The sequence below is a fragment of the Pinus tabuliformis genome, chromosome 6, assembly GCF_031772625.1.
Source record: "Pinus tabuliformis cultivar Carrire ecotype Pingquan chromosome 6, CPIR1, whole genome shotgun sequence".
Lineage (NCBI taxonomy): Eukaryota > Viridiplantae > Streptophyta > Pinopsida > Pinales > Pinaceae > Pinus > Pinus tabuliformis.
The window spans coordinates 1,326,763,781-1,326,775,994 of NC_142292.1; the positions used below are offsets into that span (position 1 = coordinate 1,326,763,781).

Below are 12,214 nucleotides of genomic sequence, written 5' to 3' on the forward strand. Positions count from 1 at the left end.
TTAAGCAGGAAGGGGCAATTTTTTTTAATTAACATAGATTTATTGTAACTATAAATCTAATATGAAATGAGATCACATTTTTTCATGTGTAATTTTTTTTTAACGAGTTAAAGATTCCATCTTTAACTCAGTTTTTATAAAATATAAAATTAAATAAATAAATAAATTTTCTCAAATTCCAAACCATGTTTTGTGATCAAATTCCAGTGGATTTTACCATTTCATGGCTCCTTGAATTAAACAAAACGCCAATTTCTAATCGGATCTGGCTGGAATCTTCTGTCAACTTTTAATACACATTGGACCTAATACAAATATATCAGTCTCACATGCCAAAATCTCCCAAGATTATTAGAATCTCTGGCGGGACATAATGCAAATATATCATATCTATCTCATGTGGTAGGAATAATTGGATATCAATTAGGAAAAATCCGCAGAGAGTAAGCTATTATATTTTATTCAAATTTTCAATCAGTTCGGACCACTATGAATGTCGTTTCAACTATTTTTAATTGACATATATCTGGTAAAACGTGTTGCACTTTCTCTTAAATTGATGAAATTGTCTCACCCGGAGCGCGGAATCAGTTGTCCATATAAAAAATGATTAATTAAAAGCAGAGATTAAATTAATCACGTTGAGTTATTATGAAGTTCGTGTCAGTTAAATTTAAATAACTTATATCTTGTTAAACCTGCTACACGTTTCTCTGCTAAATTGTTGAAATTGTCCCTCTTCAAAGCAGAACGTCTTGTGTTCAATTAAAAAATAATTAATTGAAATCGAAGTTTAAACTAATCACGGTAGGCTGTAAAAATTGTCCCGTCTTAAAAGCAGAACCTCCTCTGTTCAATTAAAAAATAGTTAATTGAAATTGAATTTCAAACTAATCATGATGGGTTGGAGTGGAAATTAATGGAGTTGTCGAGATTAGTTTTTTTAGTGGGTTTTTCTGGTCTAACAATTCAACAGCAATTTATTGAAATCGCAAGTTTGATAGCTAATTTCTGCACAATCAAAACCTCCCAGGGGTTTTTCAGGGTGCTGAATCCAAATATGCAGTTAAAAAACCATTTTAAATAATACAAATCAAGATTTAACCTCCGCCGGAATCTCCAAAAAATCACACTAAAACAACTCCTTACTTAATTATTTAAAGTTTTTGTCATTTAACTTGGAATTTTGTGAATTTAAATGGTTTAAAATGTATTTTTAATATAAAAATAAATTAACATTAGGAAAAAAATGCACAAATCTCTAAATTCTTAGACATTGCATCATTGAAACATATATCATAGTAAACCTGTTATATGTCCCTCTAAAAAATTATGAATTTGTTCCATCTTAAACGTGGAACCTCGTCCGTCCCTGAAAGAAAATAGTAATATTTAATTGAAAGGTTTTGAAAGAAGAAAATTGATTGGAAGTGTTTGTTCACAACCTGAATAAATGGACACATTTAGAATGTGAATTGAAACTTCATAAAGTTGGTTTTTACTATTATTATTCATTGAAAGCGACGTTTGTGCGGTGCGAGTTGCGTGAATATATTCAATTCATACGTCCATGAACCAAAAACAAAAAATTAACTGAAAGTATTTTGCAGGCATATACAGTTGAGCTGCCGAAGATGCCTTTGCGTTTAAACAAATCCATCCATGCACTACACTTGTGTCATGGAAGTAGCTACCAATCGTATTCGTCCGACTTAGCAAACTTTCGATTAATATCACGCTCTACCAGCCCGTTAAAGAGTGGTAGGTGCAAGTATATTTTCAATATTTAAAAACATATACTATTTAAACATTAGTTAATGATATTTCTTATTTCTAATATTTAAAAATATATAAATGTACCATTCAATTGTGTTAAAGTTAAGTATCATGAAAAAATCCATCATTCATATCTATAACTATTCTCACTAATTTCATAATTATAATATTTTTTATATTTTCTGTGTTCTAATTCATTTTGACAAATGAGCACAGTGTCTATAAGAGTTTCTTAAACTTGGGTTTTATCATATAAGTTTTATTATCTCTATTATTTAAATTACAAAATGATACGCAATAAATATGTACAATCCATTTCTTTACTACCTAGCTTTAAAGCGATTCATATAAAATATTCCAGATATTCTTTCCCTCATACCATTTTATACCTCCTGCAAGATACTTCTTATCCAGGTGTGCTTTTGAGAACCATTTTGTCATCCAGATTGGCCATCCTCCACCCCCTTCCCATTGTGCAATGAAGATTATATTTTGGAATATGAGAAGCCTCAACTATAAAGGAAAATAGAAGCTTTTGCATAGTATACTCTACCCATACCAATCAACAATAATCATGCTACAAGAGACAAAATGCTCCAGTGAACTAGTAGCATCCCTAGACTCCAAATGTTGAGTTGGAACATAGAGTATAGCGGTCGATGCAATAGGCCAAGCAAATGGGCTTGTGACTCTTTGTTGCTCAGGGAGGGGACTTTAACCTCATCAAGTCACTGGAGGAAAAGAGAGGAGATGTTACATGGTTGGAATTGGATGAAAATATATTCAAAATTTATGACACTGTTATGGATTTGTAAATGAATTACTAATCTTTTTCTCATTTGTTTAGTCCATTGAGAATAACACTGAATTCTTCTTATTTAGAAAAGAAAAGTACTAATGACTTTGAACAAATACATTCATGAAAACCAAATGCAATCATGAAAACCAATTGGAAAGGATGATAATATATATATACAGAGCTTCAAAAAGTTAAGATAACGTTATTTTTTACTATGTAACTTTAAATTCAAAACATATTTCATTATTTCTCACTAATAATTTCTCTTTAGCATTGACTGAGAGATAACAGAATCGTGTGTATCAAGGAGATTAACCATAAATAGTTTTGTTTGTGTTACATTTGGAGACTTAATAACGCCCGCTTTTTATGCAAGATCCTTCTCTTGCGCTTCAAAACCATCAAGAAAATAAGAACTTATATCCAACCTCCGGTTATTGTGAACCTAAAAATGTCCAAACATGTTAGGGTCAATATCTAGTTTCCCTTAGTTTCCCTTTTCGTCTGAACCCTCCTCTACACCCAACCAGAAGAATTTCTGACGAGTAATTTAAATGCTTGGGCATCGAGTCAAATCAAATTTATGAAATCCATGGTTTCAAAAAAAAATTGCCAATCAAGTTTTCGGAATTGACCATTAAATAATTCTTAAAACACCTCATCTGGGACGTCAGATTCCAAGCCTGATAGGTAACATACTTGGCATATACATAACCTGATAACATGCAAAGGAGCCGGCTTAACAAGGCTCAATTCTGAACGATTATATCTATTATATTCAGCAGTTTTTAAATTCACCTTTGAAAGGGATCAGTCGGGGTGGGAAAGAACTTGACAAGTATGGGACGGCGGACCAACGAGTCCCAACTAAATCATAAAACTGGGCTTGGTTTCATTTGCTGATAACCCGGAGAAATAAAATAAGGTTCAACTGTCAAATCAATCTAGTCCTGTCTATTTTTCTGGATTCTTCATTGCAACCTACAACTAATGGAAGCATATTTCCCTATCGGTTTTTTTTGGGTTTTTTTCAAGAAGTTCCAAATCGGAATTATGATGACGTTTCCTGCAATATCTGGTGAAAAAAATTCTTCATGTTGTTGTAAGAAGATCCTCCAACCTGGCATGCTACAGTTGCGCTATCCCTCAGCTCCAATATGTTTTTCCTAATCATCTCTACTTCCTCATCGTCGGGATTCATCAGTCTCCTCACCAATGCCTCCACGCTTTCTCTGGACACCTCCTCGGGCATCTCGAATCCGATCTTCCAAATATGATCAACAAACCTTCTGTTTGTCTGCTGCTCGCAAAAGAAGGGCCAGCAGATCATGGGAACTCCCGCGCATATACTCTCCACAGTGGAGTTCCATCCGCTGTGCGTCAAAAATCCACCCACTGATGGGTGAGACAGCACTTTATATTGCGGTGCCCAAGTAACAAAGAAGCCACGGCCCTTGCTTCTCTCAATGAAATCGCGAGGCAGCACAGCCGACTGCCCCTGAACGAGGTCCGGTCGAATAACCCACAAGAAGGGTTGATTGCTCGCCTCCAATCCCCATGCAAACTCTGCCAACTGCTCGTCCGATAGAACTGTAATACTCCCAAAGGATACATATACTACAGACGATACTCTCTGTTCGTCCAGCCATTCAAGGCACTGAGTTTCCTCTTTCCATATGTTGGTGTTTACTGTTGTATCCCCTGCCGACAGTAAAAGAGGACCGATAGAGAGTACTTTTCCTGACAATTTATTGTTGAGGTGCCTCAACACCGGCCCTTCTAAATCGTCGAAACTGTTAACCAAAATTAGTGAAGCCTGGTGCGTGCTCTTTCCCGCGTTTAAGAAGTATTGAAACATAAATTCGGAGGAGTCTGGTCCTGTCAGGTAGCTGGGCAGATCTTTGAGGCGCAGTGCTGTCAATCCCGGAATACAAGAGATGAGTTTGTCCTTGGATTGATCATGGATCTCTTTCTCGTCTGTTCAAACATTATAGTTCAGATCGTAATAAAGATTACATTTTTCTCTTAAACAATACAGAGTAAAAAAACAGTAAAGATTAATTTATAAAAAATTAAATATAAAGAAATTTTAATTTTAATAAAGAGATAAAAGTTCTTTTTCCTTAACAACATAAATTAAATTCAATAAAATATTTAATAAATTTTTATATGTGACGAGAGAGAGTTATTTTACAATTTAGTGTGAAAGTGATGTGTAACTATATTTATAAAAAAATCTCTAAATAAAAAAGCAATGTGCATATTCAATTAGTTTTTAGTATTTAAAAGTAAAAAAAAATGAATAATATAATTTTCAAAAATATTTCAATAAAAAAGCAATGTGCATATTCAATTAGTTTTTAGTATTCTGTTAAGCTAATTAAAAGTAAAAAAAAATGAATAATATAATTTTCAAAAATATTTCAATTTCATATATATTTATATAGCGAAAAAATATTAAAAAAATATTTTTATAAAATATTTTATACTAATTAATATTTATTTATATTTAAAAATATATTAATAACATTAAACCAGTTTAATGTGCACCAATAAAATGACTCAATACGCATGTTATGTAATTTCTATAACATTCAAAAATACAATTTATAAAAAATTACACATTGTTTTTTGATCTCTAGAAAGGTTTGCACTTGAAGAAATTTGATCCCCTTCGCTCATGTATTAGATCCGTGGTTAAGATGAATCTATGCTGCTAATATATAATTGAAAGCTTTTGAAACCAGAAAAATTGATTGAAAGTGTTTGTTCAGTACAACTTGAATAAATGGACACATTTAGAATGTTAATTGAAACTTCATAAAGTTGGTTTTTACTACTAATATTGTTGGTGTTTGTTCACTGCAACTTGAATAAATGGATACATTTTAGAATGTTAATCGAAACTTGATAAATTATTTTTTACTAATTCCAAAACTTGCTAGATGTATTGAGAAGAATATTTTGCTCCACATTTTTCAATCTTTATCATGGAATCAGAGCTCAATCTAGGTAAAACTCCTTGAGAACAACAAAGAGAAAAACCAACTTACAAAAAACTCCTTGAAAATGCAGTAGAGAAAATAAGCAAGCATCTCAGTCTTTGAAAAACACAACGATCAAAAACTTCGTTAAAAGAACATAGAGGCCAGTTACCAAGACAGTGAAGTCCATATTTTCTTCATTTCCCTCCGCTGAAAAGAAAAACGTATTTAAAAAAAATAAAAATCATATAGTAACACACCCCAGCACTTGTTAGTGCGGAGAATCAAAGTTTTCATCTTAAAAGCCGGGAGCATTAAGGTAACAATATGAGTGAGCAACTTTCGAAGAGCAGTGTATCAAAAGGTGTTTTTTAAAACAAAGGGTACTTATTTGAAAAAGATCATCGTTCATGAAGATTTAGAGATCCATTTTTTAAAATCTTAACAAAAAGGTTCAGCCTAAAAGCATGTGCTTATTAGATCATATGAGCACGACTTTTCAATGGCATTAGTTAAAAGAAAAATGAGGAAATGTAAATTTGAAATGGCTTATTTCGATGGAAAGAATATGTTTAGATTTTTTTTATTTAAGCTGGTTTAAATTTATTTCACTGTTGAACCCTAATATTTTTAAAGTGTAATTTATTTTTGAAATATAAAATTTGAAGAAAAATTTACATCTCAAACTATTTATTTTTCAAGTCATAATAAATCTGGAATTAAATTTATTTAAACTAATAAATTATATAATATTAAACTACATTACTAAGATACTAAATAACAAATCCATAATTAGATAAATCTAAACTATTAATTTATAGCATATTACACTACATTACAAAGAAACTAAATGACCCCAGTAGAGTTTACGTTCATAAAAGCGCAAATAAGAGATATAAAGCGAAAATGAAAATTTGAAATGCATTAAAACCGTTAATAGTTAATTACCCCTTTCTCTAAGCATACCTTTGGTGGGAATGTAACCTTCATCCATGAGCAAAGGCATATGGAAATACGCAGAGAAACCGCAAGCACTCGGTGTCCAGAAGGCAACCCAAGGAATCCCATATTTCTGGACGATCTGCTGCATAAAAATAGAATAGTTGCCATCTGCAACGATGAACGAGATGGGAGGAACGCTGCTGGCCGAATGCTTCAGATTTTCAATAATTCTTTCAATGTGTGGAGGGCCATGTGTTTGCGCGGACTCGGAAAGTTCGGGAATATTGAGAGTGCGGCCATGATCAGGTGGAAGGCCATCGGGAAAGCTCTCGAATCTGATCTCATCAGTAGACTTGGGATTCAGGCGGCGGTGGTTGAAATCTGTGTTAAGGAAGGTGACGATAACATTTCTAGAAATCAAAACATTGGCCAGCTGCATAAAGGGATTTATGTGACCCTGAGCAGGATACGGGAATAACAGTGCATGGGGTTTTACACTTTCCATCACTGCTACTGCAAGCGAAAATCAGAACTTTCAAGTAGACTTCAATAGCTAGTATCCCATGTGAAGGATTTCTGAAATGATGGAAGCATTTATACAACTTCGTAGTGACTAACGGCGGTCAAATTCGGTGGAAACACGAATATACCTTCCAGCGTGGATTTACCATTTCTTCGTTTGGTGAAATATGAATCAAACCCGGTAAGCGACATTGATCCAAATCTGTTTGTTTCGGAACAAAATGCCAACTTCTGATCCGATCCTTGCTCGAATCTTCTGTCAACTTCTGATCTAATCCTTGTTGGAATCTCCTGTCAACTTTTAGTACACTTATTGGACCTAATACAAATATATCAGTTTCATTGGGTCAAAATCATATATCAATGTCACAGGCTAAAATTTTCCTAAATTATTGGAATTTTTTTTCAAAAAATAATGTAAATATAGTTTTCTTAAATTATTGGAATTTTTTTTTCAAAAAATAATGTAAATATATTACTATAGATTCATCTTAAATATTCAATTACAAATTTAAATCCACATTTTTTTAATATTTTGTATAGTAATTTATTTATTTATTTATTTATTTATTTTTAAAAATTTTATTTAAGTATATATGAGCTAAATTTCAATTTAAGTAAACATAATGCAAATATATTACTATAAATTCATCTTAAATATTCAATTACAAATTTAAATCCACATTTTTAAAATATTTTGTGTAGTTATTTAATTTTTTTTATTTTTTAAATTTTTAAATATTTTATTTAAATATATACGAGCAAAATTTCAATTTTAATGACAAACAAATAAAATTAATCATCATATTAAACAATAAAAATTACGGATCATACTAGACTGCAAAATAAATCTCTCTACTAAATAATACATCGATCTCACAAGACAAAAATAATCAAATATCGGCAGAAAAATAAACTATCACATTTGATTCCAATTTCAATCAATTCGGGCCATTACCAATGTCATTATAGCTAGCTATCAAACTTGCCATTCCAATAAATTGCTGCCAAATTTTGACCGAAAAAACTTCCAAAAAATCACATTATAGACAACTCCTTTTTAATTGACATATATCTTATTAAACGTCATGATTAATTGAAAGGGGAGAAATTTTTAATCGACATATATCTTGTTAAACGTGCATAATTAAATGAAAGCGGAGAAATTTTTAATTGACATATATCTTGTTAAACGTGCTGATTAATTGAAAGCGGAGATTAAACCAATCACGTAGAGTTATTATGAAGATCGTCTCAGTTAAATTTAAATTACTTATATCTTGATAAACGGGCTGCACGTTGCTCTGCTAAATTGATGAAATTGTCCCCATCTTTAAACCGGAACCTCTGTTCAATTCAAAAATAATTAATTGAAAACGAAGTTTGTTCAATTTAATATATCATATTAAGCCCGCTACACGTCCCTCGAGTAGATGCACTTCCGCTCCCATGAAAGAAAATAATATATTTAATGGAAAGATTTTGAAACAAGAAAAATTGATTGAAAGTGTTTGTGCGGTGCAAGTTGCATGAATAATTTTTACTATTATTATTCAGTGAAAGTGTTTGTGCGGTGCAAGTTGCATGAATAATTTTCACTGTTATTATTCAGTGAAAGTGTTTGTGCGGTGCAAGTTGCATGAATATATTAATGGGATACGTTTGTGAACCAAAAACAAATAATTAATTGAAATTATTTTGCATGAGTCGAGGCGCCTTTGGTCTGTAGTCGTGTCCTATAATGGAATCAGGTATCAATCGTATTCGTCGGACTTAGCAAACTTTCAATGATCACAATCTAGGTGCAAGTATATTTTCGATATTTAAAAACATCTACTATTTAAACATGTGTTAATAACAATTTTTTATTTTTAATATTTAAAAATATATAAATGTAGCCATTCAATTTTGTTAGAACTAAGTGTCATGAAAAAATTATATATAACTTTATATACATGGGTGGTAGGAAGGAAAATATTTTTCTAAATTTGGAAAGAATAATAGTTGATAATTTTTTGTGGGGACTAGACAAGAAAGCAAATAATTACATAGAGATTTATAAACTTTACCTAGAGCTATCAATAGCCCAAAAGCGTGGTATCAAAGACATAACTATCTTGGAAGACTCCTTTCTGACACTTAAATGCCAATACACCTCCAAAAGATAGTTTGTTAAGCTTATTGTTCCATTATATCAATAGTGAAGCTGATCTTCTAGTGAATAAGGCCTCCCTCTTGGCAGAGAGGCAATAAGAAATTAATGGTATTGCTAGTCAAGTTGTCATCCCCTAAATGAAGGTACTGATCAATCTTTGTAACCCCAATACCAACATGTGCCTTTATCCATCTATAGAGCCACTGTCAAAATATTTTTCTCATTTGAACTCCCTTAAATTATCTCATTGCCGCTCTTTTTTATGTCCATGTAGATTGTAAGGCATATTGGGAATAAGGTCCCACTTGCAATGATAATTGGCAAGTCTCATACCAGGGCATCGTGGCACCTCACACGGATTGATTGCATGCAAACGTGTCGCACTTATTGGCACCGTTACCCCCTTCCATCCTTTAACTAAATCCTTGGGTATCTCTCTAAATCATCTTTAACAGCGTGCCTCATTCATGATGACTAAAGAAGATTAGACGAGAATATAACACATAGTTCATGGCATACGCGGAAGGTGTCTTCTCAATTAGTTGGGAGAAGATTAATTCATCTCGAGACCCTGAATTAAATGATGTGGACTTGCAGAATCACATTCGACTATCCGATCACAGAGAAATTAAATTAAGGAGAGGTGGATATGTTTTCTCCATTTTGTGTGAGCAGGGATGGTTATGGTCTGGCCATCCTCTAAATTTTAAACAAAGGGAAGGTTTGTTAGCAAGGGTGGTGCATAGTCAGGGCAAATGGAAGCTCTCTGATGAACTTCGAGTTGCAATTTGGGTCCTCTATCTTTGGGAAACTTGTTTAGGAGTCAAGCAGCATTGCAGTTGGGAAGTATGATGTCTCACTCTCTCAAGCTCAAAGGTAATTGTATCCATTCTTTGGTTAATTAGTTTGGTGCACACTGGGGATCATTTTTTCTGCTCAGAGGTCAGAACCCTGCTTCTTGTAATAAACTTTCTTTTCCTCTTATGTTGTCCCTTTCCTTTTTGGTTTCTAGTCCCTAAATTGGAAATTGGGCTATACAACCAACTATCTCTAGGCATAGGAAAGGAAATTGGAGGTTTCATTGCCGCTTCATTTTTAGTAGATCCTTCTTCGTTCTTATGGCTTTGGTCTCAGCAAGCCCCACTCATGGATTCAAGTTCATAGTCAAACTCTTCTGCCTCAACCATATGTGAACATTGCAGGAAGGCGAATGAAGCAATGAACACTGAAATTTATGATTTACATGTCATGTTGTATCAACAACATGCCTATGATTGCACCACATTGTAATTAGTTGAGGCTTAACAACAATGAATTGCATGCTTGGAGGATGAGGTTGAAGAAAATACAACATAATTATGGATCTTAAGCTCCAAAACAATTGACCAATGAGCCAAGTAGGGGAATCTCGTTGAGGCATAAACCTTAATCGCCATATAGATAGCACTGATTAAGAGTCTATTTAATGACTAGTGTTAAATGTGTATGGCTCCTATTTCATTTTTGTCGAATATATACTTCTAAGACAATAAGGGTACTATCAAGGTCTGGGAATTTTGATGTATTCTGGGTGAGGTTAGATAACTGCAATTTGACAATCAAGAAGCCCATGAGTAGAACAACATTGTAACTCTCTTGGGTATTTGTCGTGACCAGGTGCAAACTCAATAGAAAAGTACGCATTTCGGTGGAAACACACAGACACACACATGCGCACACACACACACACACAAACACACATGTATATGAACACAATGTCTATGATATGTTCTTAAGCTTGGGATTTATCATCTCTATTATTTAGATTAGAAAATGATACAAAAAAAATAGGCACAATCCATTTACCTACTACCTAGCTAGCTCTAACGTAGTTGACATTTCCAAGAAATACTACAAATATTCCTTCTCCTAAAAGATTGGATACTCACCTATGAGATACTTCTTATGTCATGCTATGTTACCTTCTTAGATGAGTTTCTCACGCTATCATCATTCTCATCAAAGGTGTGCTTTGGGAACCATTTTGTGTCAAATGTTGGTCATCCTTCTTTAATCAATGGAGTCCCCTAGAACATAGTGGCCTAGAGAGTTAATAAGGGAATTACATGTTGTTGGTATCATCAATAATTCCCTAGATTAACTACAATATTGTTCCTATTTGACTTGTATCACTCATCAAATTGAAATTTTGTCTTGAACCAAACATGCATTTCAACTAAAAAATGCATTGATAAATTTGGATGTTCCAAGTACCTTATTTCTATTTCAAATATGTTGATCTTCCAATGTAAGATAACATTTTGGGATTTGACCTAGCATACAAATCAAATTATACACCAAACAATTAGCTAAGAGATGTTTTGTTGGTCGCCAACAATTTTGTAATACCATTTTTCACATTGTGACTCATGAATAACTTGACAGTGAACAAGACATTGGAAAGATCATGTCATTGAGCCTCATCTTCAACATATTCTACTTTCTTTCCACAAATTTCTAGCAATGCAAGGATGAATGACTTCTTCCAAAACCCAATCCAAATATCAATAAAATGAGTATCAATATTTCCATAAGTGCATTTAGTACCAACTATCATGAAAAATATACAAAAAATTAAAAATGTAGATGGCCAAATATGACCATCTCCTTAATTTTATTAATGAGATATAACAATATGGAGATCCACTCCTAGAACCTTGATCCCAATCTTGATAACACAACCATGCTAATTGTTTTCCATTATTTCCATTGTCAAATCTCAATAGCTAAACTTCGAGATCAAGCTGGCTCTAATCTAACATTTAGAAACAACCTAAACCACTTTCATTAAAGAGTCTATGTCTATAAGGTTTTGATAGCAAATATTAGAACTAAGTACAATAAACCTATCATAAACCAAGAATTCTCAAAGAGAAACATCAAACAACAACAAGCAAGTACCTAAATATATTGAAGAGATTTACTAAATAAAAACCCAAAAAGAAAGAACCTAAATAAATAAAAGAGATTTACTAAATAAAAACCCAAACCAAGAAA

The 12,214-nt window shown here is 32.8% G+C and overlaps 1 protein-coding gene across 1 annotated transcript; it reads right to left on the reverse strand.

Annotated features, from left to right (window-relative positions):
- Positions 1-3,295: 3,295 nt before the first annotated feature.
- LOC149263499 (7-deoxyloganetin glucosyltransferase-like) lies at positions 3,296-7,045 on the reverse strand. The gene is made up of 2 exons (XM_089387970.1): positions 6,526-7,045; positions 3,296-4,543 (listed from the first exon to the last, which is right to left on the reverse strand). Exons 1-2 carry the CDS (start codon positions 7,004-7,006, stop codon positions 3,627-3,629), a joined length of 1,398 nt encoding a protein of 465 aa, XP_089244096.1. The 5' UTR covers positions 7,007-7,045; the 3' UTR covers positions 3,296-3,626.
- Between the last annotated feature and the right edge of the window lie 5,169 nt (positions 7,046-12,214).